The sequence below is a fragment of the Didymosphaeria variabile genome, assembly GCF_027946475.1.
Source record: "Didymosphaeria variabile strain IMI 356815 chromosome Unknown scaffold_9, whole genome shotgun sequence".
In the NCBI taxonomy this organism is placed as follows: Eukaryota; Fungi; Ascomycota; class Dothideomycetes; order Pleosporales; family Didymosphaeriaceae; genus Didymosphaeria; species Didymosphaeria variabile.
The window spans coordinates 906,436-924,342 of NW_026611628.1; the positions used below are offsets into that span (position 1 = coordinate 906,436).

Below are 17,907 nucleotides of genomic sequence, written 5' to 3' on the forward strand. Positions count from 1 at the left end.
CGATCGTGGGAGAAAACTAGGGTTTCATGCCCTTGGGTGGATATTGGTTTTTCTGGGCGCTACAAACTTCAACACTGCGCAACAGCATCGCCACATCACGACCACGGGTATACTTGTAGATTAACAGGCTACAAATGCCCGTAATGTGGTCTCCAACCACGTGCACTAATGCGCTCCACATGTACCCGCTGGGGTAGTGATTCCGATGTACCTGCGTTCTTACCCCAGACGTATGTGGGGTATGCGCGAGGAACTATTGAAACACCATCGCGACGCATCGCACGATGACTGTTAGCAAAGTACATGCATACTCCTACTTTCCATCTCCATACATCAACATGTTCCTAACACTTGTCCTCGTAGTGCTTATAGCAGCATCCCTCCTCTACTATCAACGTACCCGTACCCACATACCAAAAGGCCTCTCCCCCGCCCCCGGTCCCAAAGGTCTCCCCTTGATCGGCAACGCGCACCAACTCGGCCCCCAACCGCACCGCCAAATCACCTCTTGGGCCCGTACATATGGCGAGATCTTCAAGATCCGGCTTGGATGGAACGATTGGTACCTGCTATGCTCACCCTCTGCCGTGAAAGAAGTTATGGATCGGCAATCTAAAGATTCGAGTTCGAGGGCCCCGATGCCGGTCGCCAACGATGCGCTGAGTGGAGGCTTGAGGTTTTTATTCATGGAGTATGGGCCGGAGTGGAGGAAGTTGAGGGCGATCAGTCATAAGCTTTTGACGCCGGTGGTGACTAAGACGTTCCAGCCGAGCCAGGAGTGGGAGGCAAAGATGATGATGGAGGAGGTCTTGAGGGGAGCTGGGGAGGCCAAGGGTAGTGAGGTGGGGTACAAGGCTGTAAGGAGATATACGGTTAGTGTGATCATGACGAGTACATATGGGAGGAGAATTGCTGAGTGGGTGAGTATGTCCTTGTTTTGATATCGAGAACTGAGTAGAAGGCTTACGGAAAGCACAGGATTGCGATGAAGTCAAGGAGATATACGGTATCATGAATGACTTCTCCACCATCGCGGCTCCCGGAGCTTATCTTGCAGATACTCTTCCTTTCCTGGGCCGGTTGCCGCCACGGCTTCAATGGTGGCGCAAGCCGCTGAAGCCTTACTTTGATCGTCAAGCCAACCTCTGGATGTCCCTATTTTCCTCTCTTAAGACGCAAATGGAGACCAAACAAGCACCCGAATGTTTCGTCAAACAGCTTATTGAAAGCAATTACGAAAAACAAGGCATCAGCGAGCTACAGGCGGCCTTCCTTGCCGGTTCCCTCATCGAAGCTGGAAGCGAGACCACCAGCGCAGCTACCAACGGCGCGATACTGTATCTCTCTGCCTACCCCGAGGTCCGTCAAAAGGCTTGGGAGGAACTCAACAGAGTAGTAGGAAGTTCGCGATCGCCCACCTTCGAGGATGAAGAGAATCTGCCGTACATCCGCGCCATCGTGAAAGAAACGATGAGAATCCGTCCCGTCACGAACATTGGGTCACCGCACTACACAACAGCTCCAATTGTCTACAAAGACACCTACATCCCCGCGAACTCCATAGTCGCACTACAACAATACCCAATCCACTACGACCCCGAGCTCTTCCCTGACCCCATGCGCTTCAACCCGGACCGTTACCTCGCCTTTCCCGAAAAAGCAGGCTTTTACGCCGGCGGGTCTGCTTCCTCGCGCGATCACTGGAACTTCGGTGCCGGGAGGCGCATTTGTTCTGGTCTCCATTTGGCGGAGAACAGTATGTTTATTGTATTGGCTAAGCTGCTGTGGGCTTTCGATATCAAGCCGCCCGTTGATGAGACGGGCAAGGAGATGGAGGTTGATCTGAGCGATGAGGCGTTTGAGCCGGGTGCAAATACTATTCCGAAGCCGTATCGCGTGAGGTGGGTTGTTAGGAGTGAGGAAGTGAGGCGAACGATTGAGAGAGAGGCGACGGAAGCGAGGAGGGATGGATATGTGCTCCGGGGAGTGAAGGTGGGGGAAGAGGGCACAGAGGTATAGGTGATCAGGTCGCTCCGAAGTTTCTGTATTGCTCTTTCCAGGCCGGAAGTAAGCCCACATGCAGTAAACAGAAGTTCTGATCCGCATGGCTGCGTCGCGTTGTTTTGATTTCGACCCGCGCCTTCCATTTACATAACGCGCCTTCTGCAAACACGGACAGCACGGCCCTCAGCAACGCGCTTTACTCACCTTTGAAGTGACGTCGACCTATCTGCCGCTCATTACCCGAAGGCTAGTTATAAGCTTCCTCACCCAACACCCTGCACGCCATTTGCGCCTTCATACATTGCGCCCATGGCATCCGGAACGGGTGATTTTGCTCGAAGCATGCATCACGTCGAAGCGGAACACTTGGGAGAGAAAATAGCTGAACCGCATATACAAGATCCAACCAGAATGGCCAATGCTCGAGACTTTGAACCGCGTTCCCTACCTGTCCAGGCTGCAGAAGGGAGCAGGTCCCCAACTCAGGACTTTCGGGGTCTGCCACAATTGGATGCATTAGAGGCAATGTCTCCGATCTACCCTTACGAGCATAACCTTGGCTCACCATCTGATGATGGCGCTCAGCTACGCTCTCGAATTGGAGTCAATCCGCGTTCAAATGCGCCTTCCGCTGAGTTCACTCGACCACACATTGACGCAGACCTACGCGGTCCTTCTTCATCGCCCTTCTCTCCCTTCCCTTCTCTGCCAGCTCTGAACAGCCAAGTCCGCAGCTATTCCCCGCTGCAGCAGTCGCTCGAATCGCGCTACTCACCTCCAAACCTGTCAGCTGTCTCCAGCTCCATAACCCAACCTGTAACGCCACCTTTCCAGAGGCCAAGTCGTCCACCGCCGGAGTTGTCAGACAATGTGTCAACCAGACTGGGGGGTACCAAGGAGCGAAACCACGATAACGTTAGCCATCTCCAGGACCGCAACATGCCTGGACTACCTTTCGAAGATGACGAGGGTGTTGGTGCTGGCAGTTACGACTATGGAAAGGGACTTACCATGTATGAAGGCATTCCACTAGACGACCGGGATCTTCGCAGGGTTGCAGATACTCCCACGCGAAAGCACAGTGTATCAGCACGGGACTACAAGGCGCATAAAGAAGCATCTGCTGTCAATCGTCTACAATTCGACTGGCTTGATGATGTGAACGAGACTCCGCCAGTGACAGACGACGCTTCAGATGTGATGAATACTCCAATTGATGGGGGAGAGGGCTTTGTGGTCCCGCGTTTCAAGGACGTCGAGTCTATGGATCCAGAGGAGTTGGACGATCTCATGGAGGCAATGTTTGATCCTGTAAGTATACCCAAGCTTGTCGCGATGTAATAGCTGACCCTTTGATGAGGACTTCCCGCCTGACCATCCCGCCTCTCCCCACCTCTTTCGCCGGTCACCCTCTGAGTCAGGCCGACCCCCAGGCCGACCCATATCACGGTTTGCCAGTCCTAGCGCAAGCTGCGTCTCTGGTAGTGCTCATGTTCAGTTTGCGGCGAACGCATCCGTCCAAGACACACCTTTCGCCAAGACACTGAAGTACTTCAAGCAGTTCAAAGATAAGGAGAACACACCCTCAAAGTCTCGTCGCAATGCGTCGCTACCGGAAGAAATCGCCGAGCTCGCGAAGGAAGCACAGCAGGAAGGCGTCGAGGACGAGAAGGTAATGTGGGACAAATATAGGGAGATCGACCTTGCGCCCATGGATCCGATCACGGACGATGAGATGGATGTGGACTTGATCACAGGTACTTCGACGCGGAAGACAGCCGCTGCTGTTGGAGAGGACCTTGATTTACACCGTCGTTCCGGAGCGATTTGCATAAGGCCCAAGACGCGCGCCTTCCTTGGGGATGACAAGAACGGCGAACAGACATCTGCGTCACTTGGCTTGAACGACAAGGTGATCGAAGGATATGCTAACGAGACGGGTCCAATGTATCTAGTCGACATACCCGGACACTTCGGCGACGCCTTTCACCTACAATTTCGAAGCAGAGCCTCCGTGGAGCTGATCGCGACCTTCCTGCGCGAGCGCGGTGAGGCACTGGATGCCAGCAGAGCCGACATTGACCGCTTGGTTGAGGTGCGTTTCCACTCTCACGCATGGAATATGATGCTAATACATCTTTGCAGAGCTTCCATGAGTGCCCAAGTAAATTCAAGATCTCGGGTCCCTCCGACTCAGCGTCGTCCTACAGTGATGATGGGTGCTTTGATTTGAAATCTCGGGACAATGAGCAGGGCCCAAAAGCTAGCTCTGCCAGTACCAATGACAGGAATTATGTTCGTACGACAGGAGATCACTCGCACGAGAAGCAGATGATTCTCTACCAAGAGGATCCTGTGTTCGTGAAGATCATTGGTATGCTCCCCGAGGCTGCGTTCTGGGTCGTCGCGCGGCCGATCGCGCATTACTCCAGCAAAGTTTTGGACGCAGCCAGTAGAACGTTCGATACGGCGTTGCACAAGCTTACCGGTCTGTCTTTGGACGAGTCGCGTGCGTCTGAGTAACGCACCATATACACCCCGTGACTTCTTCTCTGGCTAGGTTCGATGCGTTTCTGAGGATAACAAGGGTCATGAACCGGATGCATGGTTATGAGTACAGGCTCAAAGAAAGCACATGGGGCGTATGGATCAGTATGGTTGTGATACAGTGCAATTGGTTCGGCGTTACTGTGTCAAGTGTATTGGTGGGGAACGTTCTGCATGACTTTGACTAACCTTTTCTGGTCTTTGCGGAGATGATCAAAAGAACCAGGATCTGTAGAAACGTTCTCCGTACTCAAAGATATCTCCAGATATTCGCAACGTATACGCAGCCAGACAGAAGCTTCACATGGGCAGCGGCGCTTCAGCTGCAGACAACCATGTTCCGTATCACGAGGCGATGCATTGGTAAGAACTAGCGTTCTGCAGCCGTGAGAAATAGCATGTTGGCCCTTGTTATTTCGCAAATGTGTCTAGAGGGAGTTGCGCGGATGTGCATGAGTTCGTATACATACGTCATGTGTCACTGGTGACTAAGCTCGGTCCTAGGCTCGCTCCGAACAGCGACACCAAACGACAACTCTAGGAAGGCTTAGAGCATGTACACAGATTCAAAGTGTAGCCTCCTGAGCTGTCTAATTGAGCAGACACGCACATCGCAAAATTTTCCGATTCACCCACCCACCAATCTCACAAACAACACAATAATCCCGAGAGGTCATAGAAAATCATGGCTTTCTCAGCGGGTAGTGTCATATTCAGCCTCATCGCACTCATCACAATAATCGGCCCCTACGCCGCAGACTGGAAGTACGTCAAACTCACTTTCCGTCTTGCTCCTCTTCCCCATTAAATCCACTGACACCCCGCTCCCAGCGAAACCCATGTCAAGAACCCCAACTGGCCGCCCCACGCGCGCTTTCACAACGGACAAACAATGACAACTGGACTGCTTCTTGGTGCCCTGATTCTGTACTACACGCATGTTCCAAAGCCAAAAGACGTTGCGTTGACATATTTGAACTTTGTGTTGGTGTTGGTGCATCTGTATTATGTACCGGCAATGAGTGGGATATTGTATCCAGGCGCGATGTGGATGGATCCGGAGTTTGGTGATGGTTCGCCGCAGAAGACGGGGTTCAGTGGGTTGTTGGCTGTTGCATGGGGGGCGTGGTGGCTGGAGAAGAGAAGATTGAAAGGGTTCTAAGAGCGCGCAAGTGAAGGGGGATAGAGGGTTCATAGGATGAAGTGAGATTGAAGCGGGCTGTCGGTCTTCGCATGGTGGACAGGATTGGCGGAGAGGGGACGGTTGAAAAGGACGTGCGGAACCGAAGCGAGGGTAAATTCAACGGGTCGGCGTCAAGACTGAAGTTGACTGCAGGTAGCTGAGAACAGAAGGGAATGAGGCTCGATCTCTTGGTCGAAGTTGAAGCAAATCCAAGCAAGGTGCACCAGTACCAGAAGATCTCGGTTGAAGTTTGCTAGGTTTGTTTGATAGCCTGCGAGCTTGGAAAGATCGCGGGTGGCCAGTCAAGCTAGGATCACGCGGACCAACGCAAAAGGAGAATACGCGGAACGAATCTACATACACTCAGAATCTGGAATGGCTGCAGCTGCTACCAATAACACCGATCACAACGTTACATCTAAGTCGTTGGTCGACCGGCCGCTCGACATTGTCAACCTCATCCTGCCTCACTGCAAACCTAGCGCTCTCGCAGCACTGGTCCGAACCTGCAAAACAATGAGGAACCTCGCTATCCCGGTCCTTTACGAACATCTCGACCTCAGCTGCCGCGGTACTCTTCTCCCGGGAGTCTACGCCCACCCATCCTGGGTCAAGCAAGTGCGCGAGCAGAAGTCAGTGATACAATTCCTGCTCCACAACCGCGGGATCGCAAAGCTTGTGCGCACCTTCAAACTCACAATCGGAGTAAACTACAATCTACAATCCAGTTTAGACCTGTACCTAGTATTCGAGCTTCTAGAGAACGTGGAGCAGCTGGACATCGAGGGCACCCTCTATCAGGGCCTGGATCCTGACAACCGGCCCCTTTGGTTGGAAGGTGGCCTCAACGAAAAGATATTCACAAGAGCAAAGACGATTAAGTTTAGCGGTATGCTGCACAGCTGGCTCGTTGAGCGGATCCTTCTAGGTGGGGACAAGCCACAATTGACAAATGTTGAGGTGAGTCACCTTACGACAGGTATCCTCCAGATTATCCATGGCCGCAAGTTCTACTTCGAAAACGATATGCAACCTTATTTCACCTTCATGATCCGTTTACGAGCAAAAACGCTCAAGAGCTGGGTCGCTGATGGGAAGGGACATCCACTGGGACCGTACAACGAGGCTGCATCGAATCTGTGGGGGGTGAGGGAAATGGAGAATCATTTCTATAGTCCGGAGATCCAGCGGGAATATCGGCAGTGGGCACTGTGGGCTCGAGCCGCATTTCATGGACGTTGAAAGAGGGATTCACGAGGGAAGGCAGGAGTATCCTATAGGGCGTTTCAAGACTTTAAAGGGCTGAGATAACGCCTCACCTCCGGTGGAAGATTTCGGAAGCACTTTTGCTTGGTTCAGTCAGAATTTGAGGAGATTACTTGCTGCGTTGGTGCATGGAACATGTTGAAGAGCGCGATGGACACATTTGATCTCCGAGTATCTACTGCATTATCATAAAAGATTCTCAAGCCAAGATCGCATCATGGTTCTCGGAATCCAGTGCTCTAGGCTCAGCTTCGTTATTAATCCTTTGACAATGGCTTATTTCATTGACGTGAATCGCTCTACTGTCTTCGTGATCACACATGAAGCTGCCGCGTCATTACCACCGCATTTAAGTCTTATGTGAAAACCGCAGGCACCGTCGTATGATCTTTGTTATTCTAAGGTTAGCAGTACAGCGGCCGATTATACCTGACCTTAGGTTCTGACGGTGCGATCTGAGATATCAACGGGCTCTATCGTTATACTGAGGACCCAGATAACGGAAGACTAGAGATGATGACTTAACGCTCCCGAAAGGCCTAGTTGAAGCGCGCAATTAACCTTAAGATCAAGGTGCGGGACAAGGGCAATGTGATCGAATGCCCTGTCCGTCGATCAATATTCCGAGACTAAGTGGGAAACGCGACCACGAAGATGATGGCACATATTGAAGAACACCACGAAGAAAAGCTGTGGAGATGGCAGCTTCAGGCGACGCGGGAGAAGCGGAAGATGAGGTGGATGCAGTGCAACGCCCGGTCCTATGCCTCGTCGCTCTGATTTCATCGCCAAAAATGAATATGATATCATCACGAGCCCTAGCAAGCCTCTTGCTTTCACATTTTAAGACAGTCAGTACTCTAAAACAGAACAACGCTACGCAAAAGCAAAAAATGCATCGGCCGGGAATCGAACCCGGGGCTAGCCGAAGTTGTGAATCAGCTCAATGAACTGTTTCTTGGCAACGGCTAATTTTACCACTAAACCACCGATGCGGATGTGATTTGATGAAATAATTAACAAGTTCGTGATATACATCGCGTTGCTCAATCCTGTTTCTGAAATTTCGGTCGAGGTTTTTCCCCACTCATTGGACCATGATGACGTAAGGGGCATATCCGATAGCGCTTAATGTTGGCTGCGTGATACTGCACGGTGCCGGGCACAGGAGGTTTTCAATCACTACAGTACACCCGTGCTGCATTGGAACCGCTGAAGCCGCTTCTTCGCACGTGCGATCACACCAACACAGCCCCTCCAAACGGCCCCGTGTCGAGTCTCGACTGCGATAAACGGTAAATTCATTATGCTTGTTCTCAAATGGGCTTAACGCGCCACCCGTTCTTTGCTTTGATTTTCCGATCACGTGCTTCTAGGCAACCTCCGCGCCACCTTCCCCTGACTAGGATACCGGGACAAGAGTGTTTTACGACAGTGCTATAATAGCTGTCTCCACGTCTCTGAAGTCTTGATATATGCCAGGTTCCTCGGTCTTCGTTTCCGTTCCTCGCCGGCGCTTGTCTGGAATCAATGGCTTCTTGGTTCACCCCGCGTCGGTTTCTGGTGTACAGCGCCTACTTTGTCGGCGCCTTCTCCACGATCGTCGGAGTCTTCATCTCCAGACATATTTGGGACATCCACACTACCGTCCGGCTTATCGAGAAGTCGTGGGATGTGCGCGGAAAAGACTATCGCAATGTCTCCTGGGTAGACAAGGCTTCGCACGCCCTGCTCGCTGGCCACGAGGATGTGTCGGAGTACAATGACCTGTTCTGGGCCAAATATTATGAATTAGACACGGTCGAGGATGTCCCAGGATCATTCAATCGCTCCAATCTGACGACTTGCGAGCCTGACCATGCCACCGAATGGGCTGATGCAAATGCCGGATATGACAAATGGGGCTTTGTGCTCTACCGGACCGACTACGAGGAGGATGAAGAGACGTGGGCAGAGACTGTCCAGCATATAAATCATACCATCCGCGCCCATTTAGAGATCGAAGCCACCCATCACGGTAGTGAATGCGATCCAGACCTCATCCGTGATCGCGCTGTGCTCGAGATCATTGAGGACCGGGAGACTCTGGACGGTGCCAAGCCTGAGGCGATCCAAGCACTGTGGCGCGAACGAGTCGATGCTGGTCTTGTTGACAGCACCTCCAAGACGGGCGGATGGGACTGGGGATGGTTCAGGATAAACCTTAATGTTTGCAATCGCGACGATGATGGCGAGTGCAAGAAAGCTAATGGAATGGCGCTTAATTTATGTCTCATGTACGATTCGAGCACACGGTATATGATGCAGCTCGCCGCAAGCGGATTGCCGGCCACTGGACCGCGCGACCCATGGGAACCTTTCCTCTTGGCCATTGATGGCATCTGGAGCCCTGATAAGTACATGTATAAAACAACATGGGCGCATGAGTACCGAGGCTCGTATGGCGTCGCCCTCTCCATTCTATTCAACGATTTTCATGGGAAAACCTTTGAGCGTGAGATGGAAAGACAGGCTCCGTACATGTTCATGGGTGAGTTAGTCAAAGCCGCGAACGATTCTGTGATCCACGCTAACCGGTGCCCTCTTTGGCTAGGTGGTCCCGTGATGAACCGTAAAGCGCCTTGGTGGCAGTTTCCGTTCGAGGCCGTTATCAACTCGATGCACGCAGTTGCACGACCGGGGCGTTTTCCGTTCCACGACCGGTGGCAGGAGATGTCTTACCCATTCGTGCGTGAAGATAGCCATTGGAAAGATCCTGCCCAACCTGAGAGCATCCAAGTAGACGGAAGCGTAACAACGCCTCAGGAATCAAGCGCCCTCGACCCCAATCGGTTGCTGAAACCCAGCCCTTTCACATACTATACTCTGTGCTCCGACTCCGACGAAAACCAGGAAGATTGCTTCCAGAACGGCAATCTTCGCGTTAGACCGCATATCATAAAGGAGCGAGTATCTATGAACGGTCGTAAGCAAGACGCTTTGGTCGAGGAAGAGCCATCTTGATAGAATTAGCTCGAGCGGTCAGTTCTTGATCAGGCCTCCGATGTTGTTCTGCACTGGTCAAACCTCTATGTATAGCCAGAAGTCACAATAGTCGCGCACTCATACAATAGTCTTCCCACTACGAAAATAAGGGATACTTTACTGCCAAAGAGTCTCCCAACTAGTGTATATAGCAACGATCAAGCTAGTCAGATATTTCTGCTGACCGAGGAAGAGTTCCCCCGTGCTTGCACAGCCTGCCGCTCCCAAAGGATCAAATGCACTGGGGTTGCTCCGCAATGTCAATGTTACGAGGGTGCCTTCTTGATAAAGTAGAGGGCCAAACACCATGTTGAGTTGCAATTTTTCTATCGGGATACTCTTCTCCAGATTTAAGCGACTCTATCTCTGCAAGCGCGTCGTCAATCGGATCCATATTGGTGGGGTTATCGCGTGTTGATTTGGGGGGTGTTATTGGTGTTGGTGTTGCATCGCGTACACGGAAACGGCAGCCAGTGAGTCTCCCGGGATCGGTCGACATACTGTACAGATCTCTGTCAACATCAAAAATCAGTATATTTTCCTTTGTTAGATTGAGTATCATACAAAAATCGTACGTACGGCGATCCAGGCGGGGAAGCGATTACTAAGTAGCTGCAGAACTTGCCCATTTCCACCCGGCACGGTCTTTTGTGAAGCACCGATAAAACACGTTAGAGTTTTATTCCAATCTAAGATGCTCCCACTTTGCGTTGGGTCTTAAAGCATGTTCATCGAACATCATGCCATGAACATAGGCCTCCCCAATTAATAAATAGCTCCCACTGGAGCCAGACCGCAAAAGAAAAGGAATAGAAGATCCAGCGATAACAACTATAAAATCGCCAATAGAAAGCCTCGAATCTCCACAACCGACGTGGCCGGTGTCAGCTACAAAAAGCCTACGTTTATCCATCATAGCAGTTACTCGCTCTTGGAAGTTTGCAGTCTCATTGGTTCCTTCTTCCATTGCAACAGCCAAAGCTGAGTGATCATGTAGTCTTCCCATATCCTTCATAATCGACCATGTGCTAAACAGTTCGTCGTTTTCAGACGGCCATGTGCCAAACAATTCGCCGTGTCCGAAGTTGCCTACCGCACGATTATCGAGGACCTTTTTAATAGCTTCCATGTACAGTTTGTCGAACTCCACGGCATAATTGGAAGGCGCTGGCGAGATACCGTTTATTGTGTCAGCTATGCTTGTTCTCCAAACCACTTCGAACCGGGCCTGGCCGTCTTGGTGGCCAAGGTAGGTCGATGGAAGCAGTTTGGAGAACTCCAGAATTTGCTTGAAATTCACTTTGATAGATTCATTATCACTGAAATCTGGCTCTTCATGATCTGTCTCCCGTATCTTGCCCATGAATCTGGCTTGAACGCCCAGGTGCCGCCCGTGTCGCATGGATGGCGCTGGGATCTCCCAGCGCACCCCACCGCTGGCTCGCCAGTCAATCCCAGGATTGGCTTTGAGGTATTCATTGAGAGCAACGAAGCGAGGTGATTGAGATAGGTCAGGAATCCACGATGGTAAGCCGTGCGTATTATTATTTAGTGCAGTGTGCCCAGCCATCGACAGCAGATCCAGGCTGGCATGCGTTAATATTGTGAACCATGCCGCTTCGCAGTAGACCTCGCACACAGACTTCTTGTAGTCTGGCTCCAACACTCTGCGGTCTTGAACAGTACGTGAGGTCTTGTATACGTCCCTATTGGCTAAAGATGCCAATGCATATACTTTGTCTTTCGGGTTACCACAGAGAGTATTCCGACTGAGGTTCCAGAGGTCCAGCAAGGCAGAAACGTTATCAAAAGTGTTGTTGGAGTCTTTGACAACTAAGAAATTCTTATCGTTCATGAGGATCTCGGAATCCAGCGTCTTTATTCTGAGGATTCTGGAAAACATCCTGGCGATCTGGAGCTCCACTCCCTCCCGATGATGATAATACCTCAGTTCTGATGGGCCCTTGCTTGAGGTCTTTAAAAAGGCCCTTTGGGTAGGTCCATTCGCTATCCTCAGCTCGAATCGGGTTGGCCCCATCTCATACATGCCGACATTAACAATCAGTTTCTCCAAAAAGCCGAATCGCCGAATACTGTTACAGGCGGACACAATCATCCAAGAGGGCACATTTAGCGAGCCACATTGGAAGATAATGCGAGACGAAAGCGCCGCTTCCTGCACCACCCACGACCGTCGAAACCACTGTCGCTGAAAAAGGGCGAAGACAGCGAACCACTTCCATGAGTTTGTGTCCGGCAGGCCAGAACTGACAAGCAGTTCGTTGTCCACGTCCAGAGTTTGGAGGCTCTCATCATTCGCACCATCGGATTGTTTGGCGAGGTTTTGTAGAACGCCGAATGCATCTTTAGAAAACTGGTCGTGCTCTCCTAGCCATACCCAAGTGATCGCACTCTTGGCATACAAGTCACCCATAATCGATACCTGCTGGCTCTTCTCCTCAAGGTCTTCCTGATTTATGCATATCGCGTCGATCCAGAACTCTACAGGGGGCCTGGATGCCTCCAGCAGTTCACTGGGCGCGTCGTGTTCTCTCATCCTCTCATCGAAGTTGGCGAGCGCCTGCCTCCATCTGCAGAGAAATCTGTACAAGTTTTCGCCAATTTTCAAGAGTCTTCCGTCACATATTATTGGTATGTCCATGCGTGGGGTAGCATCGCGGTCTTTCTCAGAACAAAATACACCAAAAGGATTTCCCCAGGTGTATGACAGCGTTGCGAAGGGAACGTTGTCTTCAAGACAAATCGTCCTTATCGTTATACGTATTGGGAGTTCGAGTGATTCGGAGATGGATTCCATTCTTACCAGACGGATGGTGCTTTTTGGTGATTCCAACCTCGCGTACTCGAATATTTCCCATGGTGTGGTGTTAGGCTCTAGGAACGAACGAGTAGTAGGCTCGGGAATTGAGACTCTAGGAAATCGCGGGACATCCCATCGAGCTTCAATCAGCTTTTCGACCATTTGGTAGAGCTCCCTGGCATTGGCCGATTGTCGGATCTCATCTTTGTTCACCTGATTCCAGCGTGAATTTGCCACTTTTACTTCTTCGATTTTGACTTCGAACTGTTCAGCAACTTCGCGGAATGACTTTTGTGCAGACTCGACGTTGCTCCATAAGAGTGACAACATAGCCTCTTGGCCCTGAGTCGAATGCTCGAGAACAAAACCCCTGACCGCACCGAGCATGAGGCTGCCAAGTACAGCCCCTGGCGTGGGGTCATTAGCGTTTCCATTGTTATCAAAAAGCCCCTCTGTTGCTCTACGATAGTAGTCGGTGATATTTTGTATGTCACTTGAGACTCTGAGTGCAATGCCAAGACTGTCTAAAGGTGTTTTGGAGGAGTCCGAGTCGGACATTGTAGTGGTAAGGAGATGTGACAAGTCTCTAATAACTCGTTTCAATTTATTTAGTCGAACTGTTTGTGGGTAACAGATGTATCGAGCTGTCGATTCGAGTAGGTTCAGAGAGCTGGCCGTGCAGGACCATGACACCGGAATTTAGCCTGCGAAGCAGAAATGGAACCTGGACAATAGAACGTCGGCCACGGCTAGCTTCTTATCATGCAAGATGCAAGGATGGATATGGAGAGGGAAGCAGTGGATCTATCGGCGAACTCCGTGCTGCTTTTCCAATACTACTCTACTGTAAGTCGTACAACATGACTGTGCAGGCTGATAACCAATCACATGAGCTATTAGTGAGGACTGCAGGGAGGGGCTGTTAGCGACCTGCCGGAACAGTATGTTCTCGCCACATCAGCGTGCATGTGCCGCATGACGAAGCTAGCTGACCTTTTGTGAGGACGAGCACGGTCTCCTTCATTTAGGGTCGTAAGTGAGGTAAGTTGGCTCTATTGTAGCTACACGAAGATGAGGAGGCTATATAGGGCTCGCTCCCTTTTGTGCGCAGTCGCCGGAGCGGAACAACCTTTCGCGCAAGGTAGCGACGTCGTACAAGAGTGACATGAGGCAGTCGCCGATTGCTCTTTCCGCAACGGGAAAAAATCATAATCTTTTTAGATTTCAGCCTCAAGATCTACACATCACGTTAGCACAAGAGCCTTGGCCCTGAGGGGCAGAGTAAATGATTAACCGGTACCCTGCAATGTGTATGCCACCTCAACTATAACCTCTTCTGCAATCACATCTCGGCATCATCTTCCATTGAGCGCTGCCACATCGCGTGCGCACAATAGCCTAAAAGAGAATAGGTACGCCTCCTCAGTAACTTTCTCATCATGGCATAGAGCGTTTTCCACAATGAAGTCGCGGTTCGCGTTTGCCGTTATTGGACGTCCGCTATGGGCACGGGGAGCACAGCAGATCTCGACCCCGCTTCTCTAGGCCTGTGAGCACTACCTCGCCAAGTACGAGTGCTGCATGAACAGGTACGCGTACTGAGCCAATATTTCTTTCAAGGAACAAGAAAATACAGGTCACGATCACTGCCCACTTATACTCCCGTTATACGGCGTTGAGGTGGTCAAATGGCTACAGGCTGGCAATTGAGTTTTCACTTGGTCACTTAAGAAATCTTTGGGATTCTGGGGCCAAGTGTTGCAATTCCAGTAGCAAATGGTATCGGACGGTCGCTTGCGGCGTGAATGGTTGAACAAGGTGCGAGGAACATCGCCTTGCTCGGCCGCAGCGGGGCCGATAGCCGCCAGGTGGCCGACCTGCTGAGGAAGTATGAGGGATGCGATATCTGCATGCGTGCTATTTCCTGTGATTTAGGATCGAGTGACTTGCTACGCGCAGCTGCAGCTATATCCAATCTGCCGAGAGTGCGTGAAATCATTCACCGTGCCCATGTACGTGGCGCCCGCCCGTCCTCGTCCTCCGCGTCGACGTCAACCTTGCCTATATCAAGCAGCAGCTTGACTAGTTCCTTGTGAAAAAGTGATCGATGCAATTAGAGTAAGAAGTTTGTTCTCTCCCTGTTCCACAAATTCCTTGCAGACGCTGACCATCCTACTACCGTTCACCTATATAACAAGCACAAGTTCCTCGTAGTAGCGTGTAGAGCGGTTTTTTTGATTGATCGCATCGCATCTATTATTCCGCTAGTCTTGAAGCCCAAAACACTTAAGCACTCAATATAATCTCCAGCAATCGAATCCAATGATCTTATTCGCGGCAATTATAGATTGACTTAGCCTCTCTTAAGCTTGAGTACAGGAGACTTAGGCAGCTGCTTAGTAAACTCATTTATAGATCTGCCCTCTTTCGATTTTAGCCAATCTAAAGCTTCTTCCAGTGTGGAGTACGTTAGACAATTGACAAAGTGTCCAAAGCACCTGAGGTGCCTTACAGGTATTGGGTGTGCTTCACGGCCTGGACAGCCCATCTGCCATCGAATCCCATTGTTACCAGATTCTGGATATCATCTTGGAGTTGTCCTACCGGTCTCAAAGTAGCGCTCCTAGTAGACAAAACCGGTGGATCCCTCATGTGAAATGAGACCTCTTCAAACATGTTTTGAATCAGTCGAATCACTCTTTCAATGTCCCCCGAAGATTCCGAAGACATCTCGGTAGTCCCGCTTCTCGTTGACATTTCCCTCCTGGCTTTACTCTCAATCAGCAACTTCATCGATTTTGCGTCTCCAGCGCAAGTCGCTCTACGCAAAAGTGGGGCCCATCGGTTTTCATCGTTCAGAGAGTTAGACAGAGCTCTATCATTTATGAGATGGCAAACCGCCTTGTGACCGATAGAAACGGCCAAGTCCGACGCTGTGTCTCCAAGGGCATCCCTTTCCTCGACTTCTGCCCCCTTGGTAAGGAATGTTTTCACTATTTGCTCTCGTCCTGTGCGTAATGTTGCTTTATTCTCAAGCAAGAGGCGGTGCAACACCATTTCTGGATTGTCGGTGTCCAGAGCCGTGAGGTTAAGAGTTTCTCTGTAGAGGTTAGTTGGATAGTGATCACAAGTCAGCGGATCTTCATCGTACGTTTCGTTCTCATTCCACTCATCCAGATCTAGCAGCTCGAGGTTGCCTCTGAGATAGTCTATCGTGTATCGTTAATTATATATAAATAATAAGTATTTCATAAAAAGTTATAATTCACTGGACTATTTTATTATAACTAGGTTATATGTCTCTTAGATTGGTCAAATCCCTACCTATCTGTAACAGTAGCTATAGAATCTATTCCTTAACGATTTCGCGTTATTCATACGCTTCGGTATCGTTGCCCTGCGATATTCTTGGTTTCGTTCTTGACCACTTCAGCATGCGTCTTCATGAACGTGGCCAAATTCCCGAAGTCCTTGAGAAGACGCATGGATTCAATCGCCGAAGCTTTTGTCTCGTTCGCCATGGAGATATAGTAGGATTGATCGGAATCAACCCAGACGTAGGAATCCGGAGTCTTGCGGGCCATCGCGTCGCGCTTGCGTGACGGTCTACTGTAAGAGGCTCCCGTGAGGGTGAGGGTCGCGTCGCAGCACACGCCAGAATTGCTGCCAAACGCCACAATTAGCTTTCTTCAACTTTATTCTTCTCTCATAACAAGTCGACACATACATGTTATTGCATACTGGTACGGCGCAGTCATTGGCATTCTGGATGGAAAAGAAGGTCCCCTGGATGTTTACACCCATGCCTGACGCGGAGTTGAAGAAGTCGCCCGAGCTGTAAAGCACAGTTCCTCCTTGTGAGACGCCGCAGCAGGAGTTCTCAGCCAAATCGGTGCATGCTGTCCCGAAGTCGTCGCAGCCATCATCGGTATAGAAGCGTGCGTCGATCTCCACTTGACCCATGACGACCACGACCATGGCGAAGCCCCATGATGAGCACAGAGAGTAGGGAAGGCATATTGCGAAAAAGCTGTATCTGCAAAGAGACAAATCGAACTTGACAATGTTCTTTGAGGTATGTGAGTATCTTCTTCGTGGCAAGCAAAAACAGGCTTCTTATAGCCTCACGAAATCTTATCTCTTCCATTCATCCAAGGCTGAGTAACCAACCCTAACATAAACCTGACCCTAAGACTGCGTTGACCTATGTTTGCGTTCCTTGATCCCACGATCGTCCATAGATACTACCTTCCAGGATGTGTGCTTACACTGCTTGAAAAGGCCTCATCACAAGGGATGCAAACCCATGATACTGCAGTAATATGCGACTATCTAGTGTTGGTCTGACGCCGATCTTGTCTTCAAACCGAGGACCGGCGTGGAAGTACGGTGTGCTGCTTATATTTCTCAGCAAACAAGGTTTACACCTGGTTTTCCTTCGAGATGTTGTGATACGCACGATGATGTTGACATGAGCCAGCTGACTGCCGATTCCATGCAACGACCGCCCTTCTTGGACGTACCGAAACTTACACGATAGCTGCTATTTCGAAGTGATGGGGTGCTTGCAAGAACGAATGTCTGGGAAAAAACATTGGACACCACAAAGTCAGGATGGGTCATTGTCAAATTGACTCTGCAATTTTACGGTATAAAGAAGGTGCACAGATATCGGCAATAGTCCTTCAGGTTAAGAGTGCAAAGAAGGCGCGCAGATTTTGGCAGTCTACATAGTTTGAATCCGCATTCCATGAACATCTTAACTATAATGACGATAATACACGACAAGTAGTATCAACACGACACCCGTCCTCGTATCGCCCTGACTTCCCATGGCCTTCAGCCTTCCGGGCAGTCGATTGTCATAGATCCAGGGGGATTGCATCCGGTGCTCCCACTATCGTACCAACACGTTCCATCGGCGCATTGACAGTCTGCACGGCAATTGCAGCGCACGTCAGCAAAACACATATTGATCATGGCCGGGAGGGGGAGAGAGAAAGGGGTAAAATACGCACAATTCTCGATACCATTGTCCGGATCCGCATGATTGTAGCATGGC

General features: G+C 50.5%; 5 protein-coding genes and 1 non-coding gene across 6 annotated transcripts; 4 read left to right on the forward strand and 2 right to left on the reverse strand.

Annotated features, from left to right (window-relative positions):
- Positions 1 to 338: 338 nt before the first annotated feature.
- Positions 339 to 2,019, forward strand: N0V89_011602 (uncharacterized protein; the record flags this gene model as incomplete). Its single annotated transcript, XM_056220332.1, has 2 exons — positions 339 to 920; positions 979 to 2,019. 2 exons carry the CDS (start codon positions 339 to 341, stop codon positions 2,017 to 2,019), a joined length of 1,623 nt encoding a protein of 540 aa, XP_056065635.1.
- Positions 2,020 to 2,529: 510 nt separating this feature from the next.
- N0V89_011603 (uncharacterized protein) lies at positions 2,530 to 4,527 on the forward strand (the record flags this gene model as incomplete). Its single annotated transcript, XM_056220333.1, has 3 exons — positions 2,530 to 3,315; positions 3,365 to 4,099; positions 4,150 to 4,527. The coding sequence occupies 3 exons, from the start codon at positions 2,530 to 2,532 to the stop codon at positions 4,525 to 4,527; spliced, it is 1,899 nt and encodes a 632-aa protein (XP_056065636.1).
- A 1,582-nt stretch (positions 4,528 to 6,109) lies between these two features.
- On the forward strand, positions 6,110 to 6,976 carry N0V89_011604 (uncharacterized protein; the record flags this gene model as incomplete). The annotated part of the gene is made up of 1 exon (XM_056220334.1): positions 6,110 to 6,976. One exon carries the CDS (start codon positions 6,110 to 6,112, stop codon positions 6,974 to 6,976), a length of 867 nt encoding a protein of 288 aa, XP_056065637.1.
- A 918-nt stretch (positions 6,977 to 7,894) lies between these two features.
- N0V89_011605 lies at positions 7,895 to 7,995 on the reverse strand. The gene has a single exon. It is a non-coding gene; the product is annotated as a tRNA-Gly (tRNA).
- A 535-nt stretch (positions 7,996 to 8,530) lies between these two features.
- N0V89_011606 (uncharacterized protein) lies at positions 8,531 to 10,003 on the forward strand (the record flags this gene model as incomplete). Its single annotated transcript, XM_056220335.1, has 1 exon — positions 8,531 to 10,003. The coding sequence occupies one exon, from the start codon at positions 8,531 to 8,533 to the stop codon at positions 10,001 to 10,003; it is 1,473 nt and encodes a 490-aa protein (XP_056065638.1).
- Positions 10,004 to 10,141: 138 nt separating this feature from the next.
- On the reverse strand, positions 10,142 to 13,403 carry N0V89_011607 (uncharacterized protein; the record flags this gene model as incomplete). Its single annotated transcript, XM_056220336.1, has 2 exons — positions 10,142 to 10,384; positions 10,950 to 13,403. The coding sequence occupies 2 exons, from the start codon at positions 13,401 to 13,403 to the stop codon at positions 10,142 to 10,144; spliced, it is 2,697 nt and encodes an 898-aa protein (XP_056065639.1).
- Between the last annotated feature and the right edge of the window lie 4,504 nt (positions 13,404 to 17,907).